General features: G+C 44.0%; 2 protein-coding genes across 10 annotated transcripts in view; one reads left to right on the forward strand and one right to left on the reverse strand.

The window, feature by feature from the left end:
• Positions 1 to 13,689, forward strand: part of aatkb (apoptosis-associated tyrosine kinase b) — a 35,695-nt gene extending 22,006 nt beyond the window's left edge. For 2 of the 5 annotated variants that reach the window (XM_084040348.1, XM_084040347.1), the window contains exons 4-14: positions 1,030 to 1,109; positions 1,576 to 1,694; positions 2,435 to 2,522; positions 3,479 to 3,612; positions 4,028 to 4,112; positions 4,428 to 4,549; positions 4,997 to 5,146; positions 5,326 to 8,815; positions 9,115 to 9,244; positions 9,342 to 9,551; positions 10,648 to 13,689. In XM_084040348.1, the coding sequence (XP_083896474.1) occupies positions 1,030 to 1,109; positions 1,576 to 1,694; positions 2,435 to 2,522; positions 3,479 to 3,612; positions 4,028 to 4,112; positions 4,428 to 4,549; positions 4,997 to 5,146; positions 5,326 to 8,815; positions 9,115 to 9,244; positions 9,342 to 9,551; positions 10,648 to 10,676 (4,637 nt within the window). In that variant the 3' untranslated portion in view covers positions 10,677 to 13,689. Of the gene's footprint in view, positions 1 to 427; positions 813 to 1,029; positions 1,110 to 1,149; positions 1,392 to 1,575; positions 1,695 to 2,434; positions 2,523 to 3,478; positions 3,613 to 4,027; positions 4,113 to 4,427; positions 4,550 to 4,996; positions 5,147 to 5,325; positions 8,816 to 9,114; positions 9,245 to 9,341; positions 9,552 to 10,647 lie in introns of those variants that run through there. The other 3 variants (XM_084040351.1, XM_084040349.1, XM_084040350.1) reach the window with 3 other exon arrangements.
• A 982-nt stretch (positions 13,690 to 14,671) lies between these two features.
• The window catches only part of LOC311033145 (BAR/IMD domain-containing adapter protein 2-like), a 41,963-nt gene continuing 32,652 nt past the window's right edge, over positions 14,672 to 23,982 (reverse strand). For 3 of the 5 annotated variants that reach the window (XM_084040373.1, XM_084040372.1, XM_084040376.1), the window contains 6 exons: positions 23,410 to 23,599; positions 22,890 to 23,091; positions 22,072 to 22,152; positions 21,719 to 21,884; positions 21,146 to 21,183; positions 14,672 to 16,311 (listed from right to left, as the gene is read on the reverse strand). In XM_084040373.1, the coding sequence (XP_083896499.1) occupies positions 16,116 to 16,311; positions 21,146 to 21,183; positions 21,719 to 21,884; positions 22,072 to 22,152; positions 22,890 to 23,091; positions 23,410 to 23,599 (873 nt within the window). In that variant the 3' untranslated portion in view covers positions 14,672 to 16,115. Of the gene's footprint in view, positions 16,312 to 16,763; positions 16,808 to 18,099; positions 20,252 to 21,145; positions 21,184 to 21,718; positions 21,885 to 22,071; positions 22,153 to 22,889; positions 23,092 to 23,409; positions 23,600 to 23,982 lie in introns of those variants that run through there. The other 2 variants (XM_084040375.1, XM_084040374.1) reach the window with 2 other exon arrangements.

Genomic DNA, 23,982 nt, shown 5'->3' on the forward strand with positions numbered 1-23,982 from the left:
AAAGAAGCCTCATCAAATTATGATAATAATATATATCATATATAATAACTAGAAATAAAATCGATGCTGCGAGCTACACATTTGTGTTCCCCAACACGACGAGTTCTCTCTGATTGACTTGGAACTCAAAGTTCTTTGTTCTGCTGAGAACCCGCCAAACAGATATGATCATATCGCCTTCATTGTTCCGGCAGGGTTATGAATATTTACGGTCCATATGGGCGGGACCTGTTGCTTGCTGCTCCTACAAGTCATGCAGCAGGTGGATAATGGTCCCAGTGTGTTGGTCCTAACTGGTCCGTACTGGTCTGTACTGGTGCCATGCTGCCCCGAGCAGCCGAACAATGGAGGTCATTCTGTGGTGGTGGAAAGAATGACGGCGTGGCAAGGGAGGCGGGGGCGTCCAACATGGCGTCCGCACAGTGACGGGACTGTGTGGCAGTCTGGAGGGTGAACGACAGCACCACAAAGACCCGTCTGTCTGCGTCTACACCCAGAACCTAAGTGTCATGGTGGGGGGGACGCAGACAGACAGAATGGGATGGATGGGGGGGGTTTGTTGTGTCCGTCGGCCCCATTCCATTCGGCTGAACTGGGACGAGGTCGGGTGTTCAGCAGGCAGGAAGGACCCGAAGGACCCGGGTCATCAGGGGATACTGAGACGCGTCAGGGCGAGACCTCGATTTACTAGAGGATCATGAGTAGTGAACACTGACATGTCGGGATATCTCATTTTAGAGAAGATTAATAATAATTAATAATATTTGCTGGCAGATGAAGATTCTTCAGAGGCCCTTAAGAACCTGGATACGGTGCGTCTTATATGTCTTATATAAAAATGATGGTTTCAGCATTTTCAGCCATATTGTTTCAGTCCATTTTTGTAGCATTGCTAATTGTGAACATCAATCCTGCTTAGATTTAAATTATTTGTCCATTTTATATTATTGATGTGTAATGATGCAACGTAACTTTGATTATTAGAAACTGGATTCACTGCAACACTTGGTCCTCCTTTCATTCCTCCAGCCCAGCTCCTGAAGTCCTCGGATCTGGGTCGCCACAGTCTCCTCTACCTTAAAGAGATCGGGAATGGCTGGTTCGGAAAGGTAAGTCCACGTCCGACACCTCCCTTCTTGTCACAGCATTGTTGGGTGCCTGCTGCGCCCCCTGTGTTCCTTGGATGCCAGGACAGGGGGATGCTGTTGTTGATGTGTTCGTAGTAATGATCCTCCTGAGCTGCATCGTGTTGTTACAAGCAGATAACATGTCGTTGTCGTTCTCTCTCCTCCCTCTTTCTCCTCCTCAAACGTTCACTCATGAATATTCATGCATCCTCTCAATCTTTGTGTACCTTGACCGGGTATGTCCATCCGTCCATCCGCCCATCCGTACGTGTGTTTGTCATTCTCTGGATTCTATCCCCTCAACTCCTGCATGACGGCTTTGTGTCTTCGTGTCTTTGTGTCCCGGTCCCTCCCTCTCCACTCTCTCGCCCCTTGGCTCTGTTTGTTTGCGTGGTAATGTCTGTCCGTTTGTCGCCGTGCGTATACCTGTCTCCGTCTGCTGTTGCAGGTATTGCTGGGGGAGGTGAACGCGGGTCTGAACACCACCCAGGTGGTGGTGAAGGAGCTGAAGGCCAGCGGCAGCGTGCAGGACCAGATGCACTTCCTGGAGGAGGTGCAGCCTTTCCGGTAAACGTTCAGGATTCCTCTTCTTCTTTTACCTGAGTGAAACGTTACTCGTTACTCATTTTAGCCTCTTTTTACTTTTCCTCTTGTTTTCCCTCCAATTTATCATTAGACGACTGAAGTTCAATTCATATTTTACATTCAAATATTAACATGAATGTTTTTTACTTTAAAGAGTGTTATGGCCAGTCATAGCATGTCATCGTCTGCGTAGACGCTCACGTTCAGGGTTTCTTCTGGTTCTTGTTGGTTTAGAGCATCTTCAACCGATTTTGATCACAAACTTTTCTTCCAAAAATTCACATGAACATAAACCTATAATAAGCAAACCCTGTTGTAAAATGTTGATGTAGAAAGGCCAATATAGAATTAAAATATATTCTATAAATATATGAATCTGTCGACAATTAATTTAATGGCTTAGCATTGTATATAAACATCATTACAAAGTACTTTTACACATGGCATTAAAAGCTGCACTATACATTATTATTGGCCCACTTTAATAAGCAACACAATTTTACACTAGGTGGTCCTTCCACCGTGTAGCTATAGGCCTGGGGGTCCTTGGCCTGACAAACGTTGAAGACCTCTGATTTAGAGGATTTGGAACTCGTCCTGTTAAACCTGCAAAGGACAGAAGGAGATATATGTTACGTTACATTTTACTTACGCAGAATGGTAAACGTTTTTCCTGTCGTGTGTGTCAAACCTCAATCCCATGATGCTCCTCTGCTCCCCAGGGCCCTCCAGCACCCGGCTCTGCTGCAATGTCTGGCCCAGTGCACCGAAGTGACCCCGTACCTGCTGGTGATGGAGTTCTGTCCACTGGTGAGTATCTGGCTCTATATCAACAAAGTCTCACAGTCATTAAATCTCATCTTTTGGTTTCCTGCTCAGAGTCCGGAAATCTCCATTTAGTTTGTGTCATACCCCCCCCCCCCCCCCCCCATCAGTAGTCTGTCTCAGTGTCAATACTACTCTTACAGTCACATGATGAGTTGAAATCACGTGTCCACCATGAGGAGGATCCTAATTTAACTTCATGATCTGCATTAAATAATCCACTGTGAGCTGTAATTTATGAAAACAAGGTCAAGTACTTTGACCTTTTCAAAGTTTGCATTTTATCCTGTAACTAAGTCGTTCCCATTGATGGATCACCTGAATGTATTTAACATGTGTATATGTTTAACAGATGTGCTAAAAAGTTGTGATATATCAAACATGTATCTCTTCTAAATGGCTGGTTCACCTTTTCAGGATATATGATATCATATGAGGTGACGGTAACAACTGGGTCCCCTGAGGAGAAAGAACATGTGACGCATTAAATGGATTGAAAAGTTCTCATAAGAAGCCTTTTTGTTAATTAGTTGGCAGCTGCTGTTAATATTTGGCTACATTAAGACGTTTCACGACGACTGATCGGTTCGGTGGATTTAACGCTGATGTTTCTGGCTTCCTTCCATTTCATATCTATCAGTTTATAATTAAACTCCACAGGGAAAGTGGTATATATCAGCGATATCTCATGAAATATATTGTTCACAGTAAAATTGTATTTCACTTTAAAAATAGTAACGTCTTTAGCTAACGTTGAGGTTTTAAGACGGAGGATGAAGACTCAAGGAGATAATTCTGCTCATCCCAAATATTTCAAATCCAGATCCTCATACAAAAGATGGGTGACTCTTGGCCCCTTTTAAGCAAATTGCTATGACAAGACTTCCCCCCAGTGGTCGGAGGTTGTAACACACAGGTTTTGTTCTGTCTGCTGTGTCCAGGGGGACGTGAAGGGTTACCTCCGAAGCTGCAGGTCCTCAGAAACCATGACCCCAGAGCCCCTGATGCTCCAACGGATGGCCTGTGACATCGCCTCGGGACTCGTGCACATGCACAAACACAACTTTGCTCACAGGTAGCGAGAAAAAGTCTCTGCTATTAAATATGAGAAAACGCATGTTAAGTTACCGGTAGTCTTTTTACAACCAGTAAAATGTCTTGTTTGCTTCTTGGTTGCTGCCTGGAACAACATCCTGGTGCTGCCTGAGTGGCGCTACAGACTCCAGCATCAGTGATTTTGTTGCAGGCGGTGACCCTCGACTCCAGAACAGCCTTCACTCCATCTGCAGCACCTTCCAGAGTCAGCATGGTGGAACTAGGTCAACTCTCAAACAGAAGTTATTTCATCTTCATCAGTGTTTTGCATGCAGGACTTCAGGCCTCAGGAAATCTGATTCCTGCAATGTTCTGGTCTGGTTTTGTCTGTTTATAAATATTGAAGTTTTGTAACAGCTGTTTTCCTCCTCCTCCTCCTCCCTCTCTGTAACCAGTGACCTGGCTTTGAGGAACTGTTTGTTGACTGCTGATGTTTCGGTGAAGATCGGAGATTATGGTCTAGCCCAGAGCAAGTACAAGGTGCATTTATCAGAATAAATAAAAACATGCACACAGTAAACATCAACATACATTTTATTTTATTTTTTCAGAGTATTTGGAAAAAGAAATAGGCGAGATAAAAATCTGATCCCAGTGCAGTTTGCTGCCATGTAACAACTAGATGGTGAAATACTGTTGAATTAATGAAAACAATGATTCGTTAATGAGTCCCATCTGCAAAAATGATCTAGAATTTACTCCACCCAAATGATTATTCCGCCCAAATACATTAGGTATCATTGTTGTTTTCACTGTGTAGCTGATGTAAAAGTGTGACCTTTTTCTGTCCTTCAGGACGACTACTACGTGACGTCCGACCAGATGTTCGTGCCGCTGCGCTGGATGGCTCCTGAGCTGGTGGACGAGGTGCACGGAAACCTGCTGGTGGCCGACCAGACCCCCCACAGCAACATGTGGTAGGACGGACAGACACACACACACACACTCACACACACACAAAGATGCATGCAAGATTCCATAAAGAATAGTTTTAATATATATCGTGGAGAGAATGGGACTTTATTAGCCTTTATTAGAAATACAACAAATGTAGACATTTTATTTGTACAGCTACATTCTATTGTTAATTCTAATGTTATTAATATTTTAATACATGTACATGTATTTTTTGTTAAAAAAATCATTATAATAATGATACTATGACATAATTTATCCTTACTTTGTGAATTAAAAGGTCACAAAAGTTCTGACAGATTTAAAGAGCCAGAGAAAGTCCAAAAATTAAAACATGGAGAAAGCGAGATCAAGAAATGATTTAGGGATTGAGGGACTAGATGAATTACTGTTGTTCCTGGGGATGTCCTGATTGCAGTTTTGTGATCCTCTATGGTCTTCGCTCTCAGGTCTCTAGGCGTGACCATCTGGGAGCTGTTCGAGCTGGGCAACCAGCCCTACAGACACTACTCCGACAGACAGGTGTTGACCTACGCGTTGAGGGAGCAGCAGCTGCGACTTCCCAAACCGCTGCTCAAGGTGCCGCTGGCCGAGCGCTGGTGAGACACTTCATTCAAATACTCAACCATTCTTCAGGTGGAGGACAAACATTAAGAGTAGAGCAATGAGTGGATTCTCATTTCTTCTGCAGATTCTCTTTTTGCACAGATTTGACACATTGCATGTTTTTTTTTTTATATCTTGGGTATCTGACTATTTTTTCTTTCGGGCTGCTCAGGTATGAGGTGATGCAGTTCTGCTGGCTCCAGCCAGACCAGAGACCCAACGCAGAGGAAGTCCACCTGCTGCTCAGCTACCTGTGTGCCAAGGGGGCCAGCGAGGCCGAAGAGGACTTTGAGAGGCGATGGAACTCCCTGCGTCCCAACACCGTGTTCAACAGCCACCGTAGCGCCTCAGTGATCCCGCGAGACCCCTCATCAACCACCTCCTCCTTCCCTCTCCTGGAGCAGTTTTCAGCTGGTGATGGCTACAACTCGGGGGAGTCCGGGGATGATGTCCTTACAGTCACTGAGACCAGCCATGGCCTGAACTTCGAGTACAAGTGGGAGCAAGCCAGAGCAGACCAGCCATATCGGGCTCCGGACTCCTCCAGTAGTCTAGGTCAGGTCAACCATCACTGTCAGGAAGCCTTTTACCCACCAGGGGGCATTGTGGGAGGCTGCCCGATGGAAAGCCTCAGCCATGGAGTTTCTCCTCCTTACTACCAATCGAAAAGTCTCCGTACTCCGGGCGTGCTCCCCGTCCTCAGTGCCCACAGCCCCTCAGTGAACAGTGAATACTACATCCGTATCGAAGAGCCGGTAGACTGTAACATGGATCCCGACTACACTATGTGCTCCTATAGCCCAGACTACCAGGGCAGCAGTGGGAGCTTTCTTACTGGGAGTGCCGACTCAGGCGAATGCATGGCCTGCCCGTCCCAAGCTAAGAACATGGCTCCCTATTGGTCGGCAGATATCCACAAGGCAGATATTTACGACTCAAATGACTCAAGTCCTGCTATCTCCCTGACAATGGAGCCCCTTTTAGGGCAAGTGTTGGACAGCAGCCCACTAAGGCCTTGGGAGTCTAGCCACTATGTGTCCTACAAAGACAGAGATGGAGGTTACTACTATGAGCATTCACCCCCCTTTGGAATGAATCACTATCTGATGACACGCGATCGCTCCAGTGAGCGTCATCAGGAGAGCTGGGGGTCAAGGAGCTTGCGACAGGCCTTGGGTGAGTTGGAGAATCCACTTGGTATTACCCCCGCCATCAGCGGTGCACCTCAACACGCCTACAGGGACACATACCTGGACACAAGTCAGACCTCCATCATCGGAACGAATGTGACAGGGGGCTACTACGACATGATGGGCTCCCTGAGGAAGACCATGCCCAGTCACACCAGGCCTCACAGCCACTCTGTCAGCATTAACATGGAGACAGAGGGGGCGCTCTTCATCGGGCACAGAGACAGTGATACGGAGGAGGAGGAAGAAGAGGACATATTTGTTGAGAGACACACCTGCAACACTTGGCCTTCAAAACAGCGCCACAGTGTGGGTCACCACAGACGTGCCAGCTGCAGACAGGATGCTTATGTAGACTTCCACTACACCATGCCGAGTACAGACATTGAGGACTCGTGGCCGGAGGACCACAACCTGGCCTTCCACTCTCTTCCCAAACCCATCGACTATCTAGAGCCCCACCAGGCCAAAGACAACAGTGTCTGCCTCAGTCTGAGTAAACATCACGCCATGGTGCCCTCAGACAACTGCAACGCCTACATCTACCTGTGCCACGAGGCAGAGACTCAGGCGCCAGCATCGGGTGAGTGCTGTCACTCACACTTTGTTGACCCGCTTACAGGCCTGCATGTCAGAAACAACAGCTACAGTCACAACTACAGCCACAGCAGCTACGTCGGCGATAAGGCCATTGACATCCCAAGCAATGACGAGATGATCAATCTTTCACCTGCTCCGGGGGGTCCCATTGTAGCCAAACCTCCGTTGATAAAGACCGAGGAGAGCAGAGACCAGTATGTTGAGCTTACAACTGATGAGGCACTCTTCAAAGACAAAAGGGAGGACGTAATCAAAGAAAATCCTATCATGCAAAAGCCGACAGAGCCTAAAGTAGAGCAGGTGACCCTGACGACGGCTGCAACCACTCCACCTCCTGCTGATAACATGCATGTGATGGTGGCACTCACAGATCCGCAGTCAGAGTTGAGTCAGACTGGTGACAGTGGCATGGACCAAGGGGGATCCAGCATCAGCCTTGCCGACATCCTCGACTGCAGCGACGATGACGAGGATGATGACATCACGGACGATATCACTGACGTTACGTCGGGCATCTTTGCAGATGAATCCGGCGAACTGAGCGCCTCTCCGGCTTTCAAGTCGCTACAGAAGCAGGTGGGAACTCCTGACTCCATGGACTCCATGGATCTGCCATCTGCAGCTGGATCCTGTGAAGGCTTCAGCCCCGCGTCCTCCCACCCGTCCAGCTCACCTAAAGCTATGGACAGCGGCTACGACACAGAAAACAACGAGAGCCCCGAGTTCGTACCCAAAGAGCCTCATGAACCCCGGGAACAACCTTTGGGAAAGCCTGCCCTTGATACCAACCTGGAGGAGGACAAGGAGCTGGAAGAGCATGGGGTCGAGGATCAAGTAGAGCCCACAGAGGCTGAACTATCACTGGCTGAAGATTTGGCCCTCGGAGCCTCACAGACGGGAGACCAAGTCCTGTTACCGCTGAGCGATAAAACTCCATACAGAGACTCAGCCTACTTCTCAGACTTTGAGAATGAAAGGCAGTCTAGGGACGAAGGGGAAGAACTACCAGAGAGAGTCAGAGATGAAGACAATGTTGAAAAGGAACAACACATGGGAGGAAGGAAGGGTGAGAAGAGGAAGAATGAGGAGGTGGAGGAGGAGGAGGAGGTGGAGGAGGTACTGAACGACACTGTAGTGAACACAGACATGAAAGTTAAAATGAAATACATATCAACAGGAGGAAGAGAAACCTTTTCTCCACCAGAGATGGATACATATTTGACAGAAGACCTTGTCCAGGATGAGGTCCTGGGGCTCTCTGTGGAACCCTCTGACGCTGCTTTAGTAACAGAGGGGGGTTTGGATGAATGGTCATCTCAAGAAGAGGGCTCATCCCTCGGAGACTGGGCAGCAGAGGTGGTGGGGGCCATGGAAGAGGCCCTTGGGGCCCTGAATGGAGATTGTACCTCCAACGTGAAGGTAGAGGAGGAGGAAGAGCCAGAGATCAGGAGGATATCCGGCGAAATTCTGCAAACTTTACCCAAAGAAGAGGTTGACTTGCAGCACACAGCCAGCACCAGGCGCTTTTCTTCATCCTCTCCTCCACCTCCGTCCACCCCTCCCCCTCCGCTCCCTGCGACCGAGGGCCGAGGGGAAGAGGCAGACAAGGAAGGTGGTGAAACCGACGACAGTGACGAGTCGGATGAGGATCTGCGAAGCTACAGCGTGCAGGAGCAAAGCGGCGGCGAGGAGAGCGAGGACGAGTGCCACATGGTGCCCATAGTGGTGAGCGACAACAGTCAAAACCACAAACTGCGCAGCCTCCTCAAGATGCCGACGCTGCTCACGACGGAGAACCTGGATGAGGAGCTGGAGAGCAAGAAGAAGACGGTGTCTTTTTTTGATGATGTCACCGTCTATATGTTTGATCAGGTGAGTGGCAGAGGGGGTATGTTCTGGTGTCATTTATATATTTGATATTTAAACCCCCGACTCAGATTTAGCTGTTGAATATGGGTTAGGGTTAGAAGATTTTACTTTTCAGACCTTTTTTTTTTTTTATTCATATAGATTAAATGGCAGTTCGAGTCAGAACTAATGCTAATTTTTTGCAGTTGGAAGTTAGCTAACATTAGCTATAGCAATCCTATAAGCCAGTTAAACTGTACTGGCTGTGCTTTGATCGTCAGTCCATTTAAAGAGTGTGATTATAGTTTCTTCTGCTCCACTAGGAAAGCCCAACTAAAGAGCTGGCTGAGCAAAGCTTCCCTGTAGGAGCAGAGTGTAAGAGTTCACACAGCAAATCCCAAGAAAGGCTCAGCGCCTCGGATGACTCGTCGGACGGGAACGTCTCCGAGGAGAGTAAGTACAAGACCACGTTTCTTTATTTAAATAATAGTGTTGTGTTATTGTTTAATATGAGATAAAAACCTTAATATCTAATACTGTCTGCTCTCAGGTGCAGGCTATGAGTGGGAGGATGACTTCCCTCTGCTTCCTCTGCCGACATCTTCAGGGGCCTCGGACTCCCCCCCTCCATCCCGCTCCATCCCCAAAGCTCCGGACCCCAAACCAGCCGTCCAGTACTCCCGCTTCACTGTCTCCCCCTCCAGCGTGTCCCGTTTCTCCATCACTCACATCTCAGACTCTGACATGGACTCGGCCGGAGGTGGGTCAGCTCTAGACAACAACGCATATTTCCTCATAACGGATATGTTTTTTGTTTTTTTTGATTGGGGATGAGAGTTCACTGACTTCACACATAAAAGTATCTAATTTGGGGGGTTGGAGATGATTATGTCTTTTACTTCACAAGTCTGATATATTTTATTGTCTGAATATAAATTCACCATTAATGACTGTGAACACAAAACACAAGAAAACATATTGAGCTGGCTATTATCTAGAGCACCTTATCCTGGCCTTCTGAAGCACTTTTTTTTTTACAAAAACACATTTGTATTAGCTATTATTGTCTCAGTTCTGCCAATTAAAATTTGACATTTAGCATACTATACTATGACTTTTTTTTTTACTTTCTATACTTTGTACTTTTTTCATGACTGTTTTCGACATACTAAACTATTACTTTTTTTCTTGGCTTGTTTTCGACTTACCATACAATAACTTTTTACATTACTTCTTTTCGACAGAAAATCTTTTGATTACTTTTTTCGACATACTTTACTGAGACTTTTTTTCTTGGCTTGTTTTCGACTCACTATACAATGACTTTTTTCATGAGTGTTTTCAAGACTTTTTTCAACATACTAAACCATGACTTTTTTCGACATGCAATATTATGACTTTTTTCGTGACTTTTTCAATATTCTATACTATTCATTTTTACTATTCATACTGGTTGAAGAACCGGAGTTTAAATAGAATGGCTGCAGGTGTGATCCGGAGATCACACCGTTTTAATGAAAATTATTGTAACTCATCCTAGTTTAAAAATTCTCAGATATCTGAACTAAAACTTGGCTCCTCTGATGTTTCATTTTTTTTTTTTTTTTAATTAAGCCTGGTATGGGCACATTTAACCACAAATGGTTATTAAAATGCTACTTTAATCTTGTATTAGATTTAATCTGGCCTATTAAATATTCTTGGCTACAATATGCTGCCACAGACTGAATCACAGTAAAATGGAACGGTCCAATTTAATAAGAATCTGCCAAAATTTGGGAAGAGAAAGACAGCAAATACCTTGTAAAGAGTCCTTTTGTCCATTAATCCTCTCCGTCTCATTCTGTGTTCTGCAGGAAGCAGCGAGGACGGCGACATTGAATAACGAGCTGTGGATTCTTACTGCCTCTCCGTGACAACAACTTGGCCTGCTAGCATGACTTCTAATTTAGTTTTCAACGTCAGGTTTTAGAAACACAAGACAGTGCCTCTTTACCGCCTGTGGACACCTTTGGAAGGTCCGTCTTACTGAACTAAGCTGTTTAGAATACCGAAGAGAATGGTTAATATATAACATTAATTTATACTGTATGTATGATGTAAAGATTCTATGAAAGCAGGGGAAACTTTGAATTGTGCATATTTTCAGATTAAAGAGACACAATGGAAGGACAGAATCACATTTTCCACCTCTTTCACTTCTTAATTTACGATGGGGAGCTTTCGAGAGAGTGGAAGCGCCTGGACGTAAGGAAATAGAACAGTTAACTGTTGTGCAAATGGCCGTGGAGTAAAAGACGTCAAACTTTCAGCTTTTCATCGCAGAATGAGCACTTTGAACGGGACTGTACAGCTCCACAGACTTTGCACTTTTTAGGAAAACCACTTTCCTCATCACAAGTTATATTACGGTAAAATTTGGGTTCATTCAGAGACAAAGGACATGCTCGTGTGAAACAAGGAAGCAAAGGGAATTTTAATGGGTCATATCTGCTTATAGTATTCTTTTTTTTGAGGAAACAGCTGATCGAACCTGGACAATGTGATATTTGTGTGACTTTTTGTTTGTATCAGGACCACTACTGTACCGTCTCACACATGTGGCTCTTCTCTCGACCAAATTGAGTGCCAGCACCGCCATCACAACCAATATATGTAGTAAACATCAGGCACAACATTTGTCACTTCAGTCAAAGGGACGGAAGGAAGGAATTTCAGATTTAACTTTTCTTAAAGGTTTGATAGGTTTTTCCAAATAAAGCTATGTATGGTTAGGTTAGATTACAGTAGACTAATTTGAAACAAGAGTTGTTTAATAATTAATTAAGAATTTAACTCTGAGTTAAACACCAGTCAAATCAAGGTTTGCATTGATGCAAAGACCCAGAAAGTTAATATTGCCAGAAAGCAGTAATATTCGTTCATTTGGAACAATATCCACAATGGACATATTAAAGGGATAGATACCTTGTTATGTTGTGTTTACACCAAATGCAAAGCAAATTTTCACTAGCGTGACTCAGGTAAAAGTACAGATACTTGTGTTAAAAAATACTATGGAGAAAGTATAAGTACTGATTCAACTTCTCAAACAAAAGTGCAAAAGTACTAGTTCTGAAATGAACTCAAAGTAGAAAGTAAAAAGTATCCCTATGAAGGACATTTCTACTGGCTGTTTTTTAACTATCCATCCATCCATCCATCCATCCATCCATCCATCCATCCATCCATCCATCCATCCATCCATCCATCCATCATCTTCCACTTGTATGAGAGTTGGGTCATGATGGTACTAGGCCGCTTCAAAAACGGGACTATGAACACGGACCACTCGGGCTCCATGTCCCCAACCTAACCCCGGATGCATGAACAACTGCCAGAGGTGTGAGTTGAAGATCTCCTAAGCCAACCCTAACGTCCTGTTTGGGTTTACCAGGTCTGCCGGCAGCTTCCCCCTCCATCTGACCCATTCACCACGAGGTGGTGATTGGTGGAAAGCCCTGCTCCTCTCTTCACCTGAGTGTCCAAAACATACAACCTTATGTTAGAACATGGTGTTTGTTAATGACAGTCCATGACACAGAAGCACAGAAGTCCAATAACTAAACACCAACAGGGTTCAGATCGGGGAGTCCGTTCCTTCCAATCTTGCCCCTCCAGGTGTCTCCGTCGTTTCCCACGTGGGCTTTGAAGTACCCCAGTAAAACGATGGAGTCCCCAGGCGGGACCCTTTCAAGTACAGTAACGAATATTTGTACTTTGTTACTTCCCACAAATGCATTTCGGTCAGCATATATGATCATATTTCAAATTTAATTGGAAATTAAAAATGTTAAATTCTATTTTTGTCTGCTTAGAGATCAGTCTGAACAAAAATACTTTTGTGTTTGTAAATCAGCACATTACACATCCATTCCTACCACGTTGTGTTTGTTAGAGAAATGAGGAAAGCTGCCTGACTCTACTGTTCCTGACACACTGCCGCTGTTTATCGGCCTGCAGCAGTTTTGTACTACGATTCTGGTATTGAGCTGAACTGTTTGGTTTGTTCAAACTCGTTAAAATTTGGATTATTTACATATAAAACAGAGGGACAAATCTAAGCAGAAACATACTGAGATTTACTTGCTGAAATATTTTTAAAAACTCGTTGAGTCACGTTGCTCAGATCAAATTCAGTGTTAAAAAGGCAACGAGAGCTGATGTCACGACGGTGAAATGTTCCAACGCTTTGCTTTTTGTGCATAAATGTAACGGAGTGACATGAAGGTCACCCAGAACGTCTTACGAACAACATGTCACGTCCTCTAAGTGTTTGTTTGCCTTTCCAGGCTTTACGATTCTGTAACAGTTTAGCATAGAACCATCTAGACGGCTGTCCATAATATTTTTGTATCTCGACAAAAAATAATTTTAAGAGTATTGATGTACTGTACCTGTACAGAAGGGAAGGTTCTTATGTTTTATTGTTGCCAAAGAGATGTTGTGTTGTGGTTCAGGGGCAACATCGGTGTTGGAGACGGACAGGAGGAACATTACAGGAGCTTTGGCCTGGTTGAAACACAAAAACAAAGGGATGCTGTCAGTAACATGTGCCCCCACACTGACCTGGTCACATCATTACTTTCTGTACCTTCTATCAAATATAAATAAAGTCTGTTTTACACATCTTAACATATCTTCAGATCTTCCTTTTAGCAAATATTATTTTGTCTTCCTGATGCAAAAGGAGGTGGACAGTGTGACTCTGAAGCACCAAAACAAACTGCATACATTCAATGACTGAAGCCAGTATCTATCTAGACTCCAGGTGTGTATCGGCAATACAATAGGCTGAAACTTACCAAGGCTGGCAGATCCACAAAGCGAGGGTACCGCTGTAAGACCAGAGCTATTGTTGGCGTCTGGCTTGTAATCCTTGAAGGTTTTCTTCATGGCCATTTTGATGGATGCTCGATTCTTAGGAGACGGTGATCCTCCTCAATGTACTTGTGTCCTTCTGCAATCACTTCCAGTGTTCTAGTGACTCCAGAGGAATCTCTGGACCTTCCCTGATAATGTTGCTGATAATCATGAAGGGTTCTCAGATTTTAGTTCTTTATATTTAGCCTTTTTATTTATTTGAAATTCGGTTTTTGATTCATATTTAAACAAAAACTAACTTCATCTTATCTTCACATTTCACTCAGGAGTAACAAGGAACCTTTAAGCTTCAAGATGGTGTTAAAAGTCAGACCGTTGGAATTTCTAATATATACTGCAATACCAGCCAAGCTCACTACACTATGACTTTGTATCATATACTATAGCATAAGGACTTATAGGGACCCCCTATTACATATCGTATAAAATTGTGTTCCTTATTTAACCGGACCAATAATAATGTGTAGTGCAGCCTATAGTGCCAGATGTAACAGTACTTTGTAATTATGTATTTATACAAAGCTAATCCATTAAAATAATAATTGTTGACAGATTCATATTTTAATTCTATATTGGCATTTCTACATCACAATTTCACAACATAATATTAAACAAATAGAAAGATTTATATTTGCTTATTATAGGTTGTATTCATATTAAGGAGTATTTTGGGACATATTTAAATTTTTGGAAGAAAAAATTGTGTGTTTAATATTTCATGATGTGCTATACTATTATGGGTATGTACCTGTACGCCGATGGATATTATAGCTGGTGCCTTCATGTGGAGGAGGAAAGTTCCTGATCACCTATCACTCATCAATCAAATCAATCATGACAAGGATGTACGTCTACAACCCCAGCATTAACCAAACCAGTCACACTGAAAAAAACCGTCACAACCTGAACACAGAGCGACATACAAGACAAACAGCACGATGTAGGTAATTACTTGATTCTTTATTCTCAAAATTAAAATTGAAAACCAGACACTGTGTTTGTCATCGAATCACATGGTACAGGTTTTTCTACATAAAGGATTTAAAGTGCAGTTGCTCTTTCTAATATGAACTGATGATTATGAGGCGAGAACCTTTCACATTCAAACTGAGCTTTACTTACATGTACGGTCCGTTCTGCAGAGTTACAGCAGAAGATCGTTTCATTGAAAGCAACAAACACAATCATACATTCAGTCTCGCTTCTAATGTTTAAAATCAGAGTACATTTAAAAAAAAATTTGACTTTCAACCTCTCGAACCTCAGTCTTTATTTCATGAATCGTGAAAGGAAAAGTCACAGTGATTAAATTTAACCTCCATCAGATTAGTAGGAGGCCGGATTAAAGATGAGTTCACTCTGATTGACCTTTCGTGGTGTATATTACACACCTCTGAGGTTCTTCACCACAACACAATGAAGGAAATAAGGGTTTCATTTAAAAGGTGATCGCAGAATTTAAATATTCATCCATTAAAAAAAAGAAATCCAAAAGTAACATCTGTGTCCTTGTAACTCTGGATAATATGTTATATCTGGGACTATTTCTTCAGAGAAAACTGTGTTTATGCAATCAAGAAGACGTTTCAGTGTTTCTGTTAAAAAGCAAACTTCATTATGCTCCGTTGTGTTAAGTGGAGGCATCTAGACACCTGCAAAACCTAAATTATCCAATAGAGGTGCGTTTTTTGAAAATGATTACATCACTAATAACCTGTATTGGTGTGACCCTGATCGCTCGTCTCACTACATCACATATCTTAAACATGATCAATCATTTCTCTCTCTCTCGTTGATTTAAATTCTCAGTTGAAGAAGATTTTTTAAAACGTCTACAGATGTTTGAATAGAAATCAAACATCAAATCAGTGTAATGTGAGAACCGGTTCAGTACGTCATTACCGCCGGTGCTGCTTCAATTAATACTACAGAATGTAGGATTTAGGTTAGTTGAGCATTCAGCAGTAAGAGTTGTGTGCTCGTCATCACTCAGCACAAACTTCTTCCACAGATACAGCTGATTACTCCGGCTAGTCTATTTCCTCTGGTTCACTACATCTGTTTTATCATCTGCTGAAACATCCGACCTTAGAGGAACCTTCTCCTCTGGACGAATATGACCCATAAACGTGAGCACAAGCTTTTCCAGAAATACAGCTGAGAGGAAAAAGATTGTTGGCAAAGCCGGATATTTAAATGTGCTTTCCTGCTAGAATCAAATCTAAAATCAATTCCAGCTGTTATTTACTTCATGTGTCAACTAGTACAGAGATTACGGTAATTGTTGGTGAATTATTTGCCTGAGGATTCTCATTATGAAGCAGCATACTGTAATCCTGCGGTTGAATCAGAGTTCTGCAGCAGAGATCCACCTGCAGCCGGTTTACACCAAGGGGAGAGTTCAGTACTCCCCCGGGGGGGTGGAGGCCTTCTCCACAGAGTCATAGTGAGCTTCTTCAGGGATGTCGTTCTCCACCTCTTCCTCCTCCTCCTCCTCCTCCTCCTCCTCCTCCTCCTCCTCATCATCATTATCATCATCATCAGACAGTGGCGGTTTGGCCGGGGCCTCCACTGCCGGCTCAATGGGAGGATTGCTCCTGGGAGGAGGGAAATACAGTGAAAAAAACATTTAGTCCCATTAATGAATTATGCATAACGCAAAGGGCATGCAAAGGTCATGCAAAGGTCAAAGAGAGCACAGAATGACTCGTTTGTTATGAGCTTGTTTTCAGCAACCAAAGCAGTGAAGTAAAGAAAAATATCACGAGTCATGCAAAGAAAAATGTAGTCACATACAGAAAAGTGTGCAGATAATGTAAAAAAAAAAAGACATGCAGAAGGAAAGTTGAGCATAATGCCGAAAGTACTAGTATTTATTGTTATCAATATACTCTATTACATAAAGTGATGGAAATAACCCAGAAGCCACTGTACAACACCCAAAGCCAACATGACAATGAAGCAGCGTTTCATGATGACGGACACTGAAAGACCCTGAGGGACCCTGAAGGACCCTGAGGGACCCTGAAGGACCAGGTCAGTGACTCACGATGGGGTCGGGTCACTCAAAAGCGGGCGAAATCCGGCCCAGAGCTGCAAGGAAACAGGCCCTACAGGTCAACAAGCTCCTCAGATAAAAAGCCAACACATTATACTCTAACACCATATAATCACTGTATACTATGTGTTCTTACAGCAGCATGTTGTTACATGTTACAGGTCCAACACATGAATGACTTTAAAGTATTCATATTTTCATACTACACACTGTGAGAAACTGCGGAGGCTGCCAGTCAAAATCAATGACAGGTCAAAGCAACTGCTGTGCATTAACATGTACATTATGAACCAAATATATGTAAATCAAAATACAGGATACACAAATAAAACAGACAGGCACATAAACCACAACACAGTAACATAAAACAAATGATAAAGTCAATATGCTGCGATTAGGACACAAACACAGAGTTGAGTTAAGAAGGTACCTTTGCTAGCAGCAGCAGGAGCAGCAGATCGGTGGGTTTATGGCAGGTCAGGAAGGATGTAGTCTACTACTACTGAACACACACACACACACAGACACACTGTACACGCAACCAGGCCGGTGGGGGGTTATGGTGGGAACCAACTCCCAGATTTGTCGGCATGAAGAGGGAAACCGCTTGTCGAAGTGTTAAAGCATAAGGAGGATCAGCAGAGTGGTAACTATAAGACAGGGATGCTCATTGTTCCCTGAGGAAAGCTCACTCTTCCCTATGGAACACTCATTCTTCCCTATGGAACGCTCATTGTTCCCCACAGGAAAGCTCATTGTTACCCGAGGAACGCTTATTGTTCCCTGAGGAATGCTCACTGTTCCCATAGGAAAGCTCATTGTTCCTTCATGGAAAGCTCATTCTTCTCTAAAGAAACGCTCATTCTTCCTTAAGGAACACTCATTGTTCCCTAAAGGAACTCTCTGTGTTCCCTAAAGGAACGCCCATTCTTCCTTAAGGAACGCTCATTGTTCCCTAAAGGAACGGCCATTCTTCCTTAAGGAACAGCCATTCTTCCTTAAGGAACGCTCATTGTTCCCTAAAGGAACACTCATTGTTCCTTAAAGGAACGCTCATTGTTGCCTAAAGGAACGCTCTTTGTTCCCTATAGGAACGCTCATTCTTCCTAAAGGAACGCTCATTGTTCCCTAACGGAATGCTCATTGTTCCCTAAAGGAACGCTCATTGTTCCCTAACTGAACACTCATTGTTCCCTAAAGGAATGCTCATTCTTCTCTAAAGAAACGCTCAGGAAGCTAAAAAAGGAAACTAAAAAAGCAGAAGAAAACCACCTACTTGACCTCAAAGGGCAATTTAGAGAAATGAAAGCCTATTTAACATAAAACTTGAACGGCTGAATTCTTCCCGACAGTCTCGACAACAAATGAACAGAAACAACCCAAAATGTCCAGCTAAATTAATTTATTTTAGAAATTCACCATACATTTGAGGTCATCAATGTTAAACATTTTGGTGCCCCCAAAGCATGCATGTCCATAAATTCTCTGTACAATTTAAAATGGTTTATCCTCTGACAGCAAAACCCTTCAAAATAAAAGCACATGGGTTGACGTCGGAGTTATTTGGCCACGAGTGGTCGGTGTGCTTCCTCTGCAGCGATGGCAGTCGAACCTTGGAGCTTATTTTAGTGGAGAAAGAAGAAACACTGGCAGCTTCCAGTCGTTTGCACACGACTTTTGTCTCTAAATTCACCAAAACAGAGATGGAAATAAAAAAGGGGGGGTTGGCAAAGCTGAAGGGGGAAGATGAGAGTTAGGTCACAGACAAAGATGGCGGACATATGCAGCAGGGAAACGTTTCTACACTGCAAAAAATATCTGTCACGACTTAAAAGTGAAAACCAGAACACAGCCAGTCAGGAGCGTAAGACGATAGCATCTTAGCAATCATTGTCAAAGTCATTTTTCACTATTTGGAGAAAAAACACAACTTGAAGATGCATCACTTCATCAAATATTTGCTAAAGACAGACATTTTTTGCAGAGTGGGACCTTTGGTGAGGAGTCTAAGATTTAGAAGACAGAGGGACAGTGGTTAGTGGAGACAGGCACCAACTGGACCCATGTACAACTGGACCCACGTACAACTGGACCCACGTACAGACCAGCAGACCAGCATCTTTATTTATCACAGACAGAATCAGACAAACACTTTATTTTATCTTGAAAACGGCTTGTTTTTAAAAAATCAACAGTACAAGAAGGCTGAATGAGGTTCCGACGTCAGATTAACTCCTCCCCCCCTTCAAGGCTGCACCATTAATACGAGCCACGGATAGACCTGAACACCAAGACCCCGTTCCACTATAGTAATACTGCTGATGCCTCATTTAAAGTCCGCAGCATGTTTGTTATTGACAATCATTTGAAGTCTTAAATTGTCATAAAAATATAATTTATTATTTTTACGGGAAACAGGTCTAACCCGACTACAGGAACCAGATCTAACCCAACTACAGGAACCAGGTCTAACCTAACCTAAATGGATTAAGTCTGAATTTCCTTTTTTTAAATGCCCGAAAACGTTGAATAACATTCATTTCACAATCATATATAACTTCATAAATGTTTCAGGGCATATTAACAGGGTGCGTCATGGAGGGGGGAGGCCGGTTGACCCTATCCAGCCTTGGCATTAAATCCACATCAGACTCGATGGTGGAGGGACCCCGAGCACCTGGTTCTGTCTCAAGACTGAGACTGAAAACGTTACAGGAACTTATTGGTTACACAAAGTCAGAAATATAGATTATTACTTTCATAAGGTGCGTTGTTTTTTTTAAGTGAACCGATCATAGATATTTATGACAAGCACATGTATGTACAGTCAACATTCCCATCATAAGTTAAACATTTACATTAGCGGTTCACTACTCGTGATACATGGCCTCTCGTCTCAGAGGAATACAAAACCTCACAGCATGGAAAGGTTCAGTTATTGGTAAATGCTGAAAGATAAAATATTGATTGTAATGCTATTTTTGTATAATTTTTTTTACATAAGAATCCTCTTCGGGATCAACGTCATTAATCTCCTTCACATCGTCATTCTGATGGAAATCAGCTTCCTTTGGGGGGAAATATAATATAATCCCCAGCAACATGTCAAAGAAATGTACATGCATGAAAGACGAGCAAGAGAAACGGTTTCCTCGGAGAAAATGTCCGTCACACTGATGTTGAATATCGGCACAGTCTGGCGTTGTGTTGTTGTCGCGGCAACCAGTCAGACAACACGGGACGGCAGGAACGGAGGAGGGAGATCAGGAAGGGGGGTGGGGGGGGGGGTACAGACCAGAGCCCCCTCCTTGCATTGATTGGCTCAGGGAGAGTTTATTGCCGTAAGTGGGAGGCGGGGGAGGAGGAGGAGGTGAGGATGAGGGCAAGCAGGGTCCCTGTCGCTATCGCATCGTCTGTGCCTGTCTGTCTGTCTGTCTGTCTGTCCTCACACTGTCGAAATCAATTTGCCCTCTGTGGAACTGTGGACAGAGAGAGGGAGAGGCGTCCAGGTGGGCTGAAACAGCAGCAAACAAGACCAGGACTCATGGAGGGAGGGACGGGAACCACGTCGCCCCCCCAACATGAGACAACAACCCCCAGAGGCTAAAAACCATCAGACATCTGGGATGTCTGGTTTACACCACATTAACTGTGAGGGGGGGTTGGGGATGGGGGGGGGGGGGGGGGTCAATGAGCAGGTAGGGGGGGGGCTGGGAGGTCAATTTAGATTAATCAACAAAAAGGAAACTTAAATCAACTTAAACTTAAGACAGAAACCAAGTGAACCAGCATGCCGATGGCTGTTAGCAGCTATTAGCAGCAATTAGCACCTATTAGCACTTATTAGCTGCTATTAGCGCCTTTAGTATCAGAGCAAAAATGTGCAAACAGAAAACAAAACACAGAAGAGCATAAAGAAACAAAAAAATGAAGACGTGTTTTATACTGGTTGTGTGTTTCGTGGTCTGGACTTGGAGCTACGTGACCCCCAACGTCCCAGTCCCTCCCGTGGCTCCCAGTCAGATCTCACCAGGGTGGACCAGCACACACCGGAGTGCCGGTGCAGACTAGACTTTATTGATAAATTACATTTTCAAGAAACAACTAAACATCGGCATGTTGCTTCATCAGCTTCATGTGTGTCATAAATATTTATCGTTAAAATAGTGTTTGAACCCCGGTGTGTGCTGGGTTCTTCATCTTACTGGTTTACTGCACTCCCTCACTGGCTTCCCACCCACAAACAAACGCCCAAATTGCACTCAAACAAAGAGGAAGCACCATCATATAATTTCTTATCATGTTTAAGTCAAACAGGAACAGGAAGCAGATTTCCGTTTCAATAAAAGACAGATATTAAGGAAGGTTCTTACCTGGTGGGGAAGCGCGGCTCGTACTCCTCCAATCCTTGCTGTAACCATAGAGACGGAGGTGAGATTTAGTCATGTGACTGATTTTGAACTAATATCTAAAAAACTGGAAGGCTGCGATGACAACAGGAAGCCAGCAGATGGCAGCAGAGAAACAGCAGCTTGAGCTTCAGCTGTTTGACATGAACTGATCTCTTTCAATGATTATGAAAGATGTTATAACAACTTTATTACTAGTTTATTACTTTATTATTAGTGTATCTGCTCAGTAGGGATTCACTTTGGTGATCTGAAGGTCAGATTAAGTTTGTTGAACACATTTAAATGACACTTTTTGTGATGTGAAACGAGTCCTAACAGATTATGAAAACCTGGTTCTCCTTAAATGTCAGCGGAGACGTTTCCCGTTACATCACTGCTGAGCAATTAAGTGTCGCCGCCACATGTGATGTTGCAGGTGAGGCGGGGGAGGGGATGCGTCTATGTGAACTAACGGCTCAGCTGGTGTATGTGTGTGAACTCATATGTGTGTAGATGCCAGTGTGTGTGTGTGTGTTTGCCCCTCCCCCTCCTCACCTGTGAGAAGCCCGGCACCGCCACGCTGTAGGGGCGTTGCTGTCGGCTGTGCAGCGCCGCAGCGCTCTGTGCCGCCATGTGGGCGTGGATGCCGTAGTTGGGGGCGGGGTGAGACAAGTCTTCCCTCTCTAGAAGGTTGCCGGTGCTGCTGCTCTTCCCGTGGAGGCTGGAAAACAACACAGGTCAACATGATGATGTCACCAGGCGGCAAATCCTCCCGGGCCAATCAATGATGTCATCAATACAAAAAATGTCAAGGATAAAGTTTGACTCAAAGTAAGATAATTATAAATATGCCTCCAAAATAAAAACATCAGCATTCAACAATTTTTATTTTTAGGACAGAAACGTACTTGTGAACTCGAAGTTGCCTCATGGAGCTGGTGTCGCCGTCGGCAACCACACGGGTGTAGGAGAAGGGGAACCAGCCACGCCTGGTAAGATGTAAGCAACACAGAACATTAACTAGTGTTAAATGTGATGGAATCCAGTCTTTATTTTCAGAATTATCTCATACTGATGAAAGGTTAGGTTAATAGCATCATAGTCTTTAGAAAGAAGCATTCTGTAATGTCTTTTTGATTTTAATTTATTTTTTTACAGACTGTTTTGCTGGAATAAATCCATACAAAATACACTTATTTGGGTAAAGTTCATATTTATATTTCACTGTGAACTTGACAGTGACCTTGACCTTGACCCTTGTGGTCTTAGTTTATTCTACTGTATTACTAACCAAAATCACACTCTGATTGAACCAATCTACAGGACAGTCATGGGTGTAATTAAATTACATTATTTAGACCTGCAGCTTATTGGAGAGAGGAATAAGATATGGTATCACTTTAAGACACATTTACATAATCAGGGCCTGTTCTAAGCATGCAGCTTTAATGTAAAGTTATTACAGTAACTCTTGTTCAACAGAAGAGAATGGAAGAGGACAATGTCTGTTGCTTTTAACTTGTTAGTAGCTTGACTTCTTCACTGGTTGTTGTGTAGTTCTAATACAGGACTAAGAAGATGCAAGGGCAAAGATTTTGTATGCTTCTCTTGGGGGCTAAGCCCCCCTGTCTTTAAATCCTAGTGACGTCCCTGATTGAATCTGTGATTTGTGACTTTAAGTGCTTTATTTTGGCGGGATCTGGACCAAAAGTTTATTAAAACTCACATCCTGGTCTTCTCGTTCTCGCCGTAGTGCCACCCGTCGCGGGCCTCGGGGACCAGCAGGGTGATAACGTCGCCCTCCATGAAGCTGAGCAGGGTGCTGTTGTCCCCGGCTGCGTGGGAGAAGATGGCCTGGACCCGGGTCCTGCCGTTCTTCTCCAGCCCCGCCGCCATGGAGCTGGACCGGGGCAGCGTACGGGTCTCCGCTGAGGGAGACAACGTGAAGGGGGGGACAGGGATTCAGGTCTCCGTGGGGTGTAGGTACAGTACACCTCTACATGAAACCCGTCTGCCTCTTGTATTTATTCTTAATCTTTTAACCTGATTTCTAATATCACGTCTCCTTCTAGTCCCGCCTGCTTCTTATTAAGATCCAGACGTATTCTGATGGTTCTTTAGGTGTTTCTTTAGTTCTTAGAGGAAATTTTCTGAGATAAACAGAAGGCTGAAGGTCAACTTAGAGCTGAACTGGTCCCTCACGTCATCTTGACAACTCCAGACCCCCCGACATAACGAGCCCTTACTCAGCGTGGTCTTGCTCTTGGCTGGGGCCACCCTGCGGACGGGTAGGGTGTTGGAGTAGACCTCGTGGCGCTGGGTCTGCGGCGAGGCCTTGACCTGGGCCACCTTGCCCTCCATCCACTGCTGGTAGTCCTCCCCTCCGTGGGCCCCCGCCGTGCCGTTCATCAGCGCCATCCCTCCGTCCATCAGCCTCTGGAGGACGGCGAAGAACACGCGTTGCATCAGCAAATTACATAACACGCTCGTTAGTGATAATGAATAATAATGAAGTAGGGATGTGGGGCAGGAAGTGCTGCTTGATGAGAAGCCTACATTGAGTATATGTTGCTTTAAAGAGAAACATATGGAGTTTTCAAACATAAAACCACATTTTTAATTAAAAGTTGGAGTCTTTCATGTAAGGTTTTCTCTCTTCACGGAGACGAGGCCGCGGGAAGCTAAGCTAATTAGCATGGTTCGCTAACAAGTTCGTTTGCATTCACAAGAGTTTCTCGAGGATGTGTCGAGGGCTCCCATGATGCAGCAGTCACCATCATTCCAGGTCCTCATTAGACCACTTACCTAGGAGCGTGTGT

This window comes from Eutrigla gurnardus (genome assembly GCF_963514095.1).
Source record: "Eutrigla gurnardus genome assembly, chromosome: 22".
Taxonomy (NCBI): domain Eukaryota; kingdom Metazoa; phylum Chordata; class Actinopteri; order Perciformes; family Triglidae; genus Eutrigla; species Eutrigla gurnardus.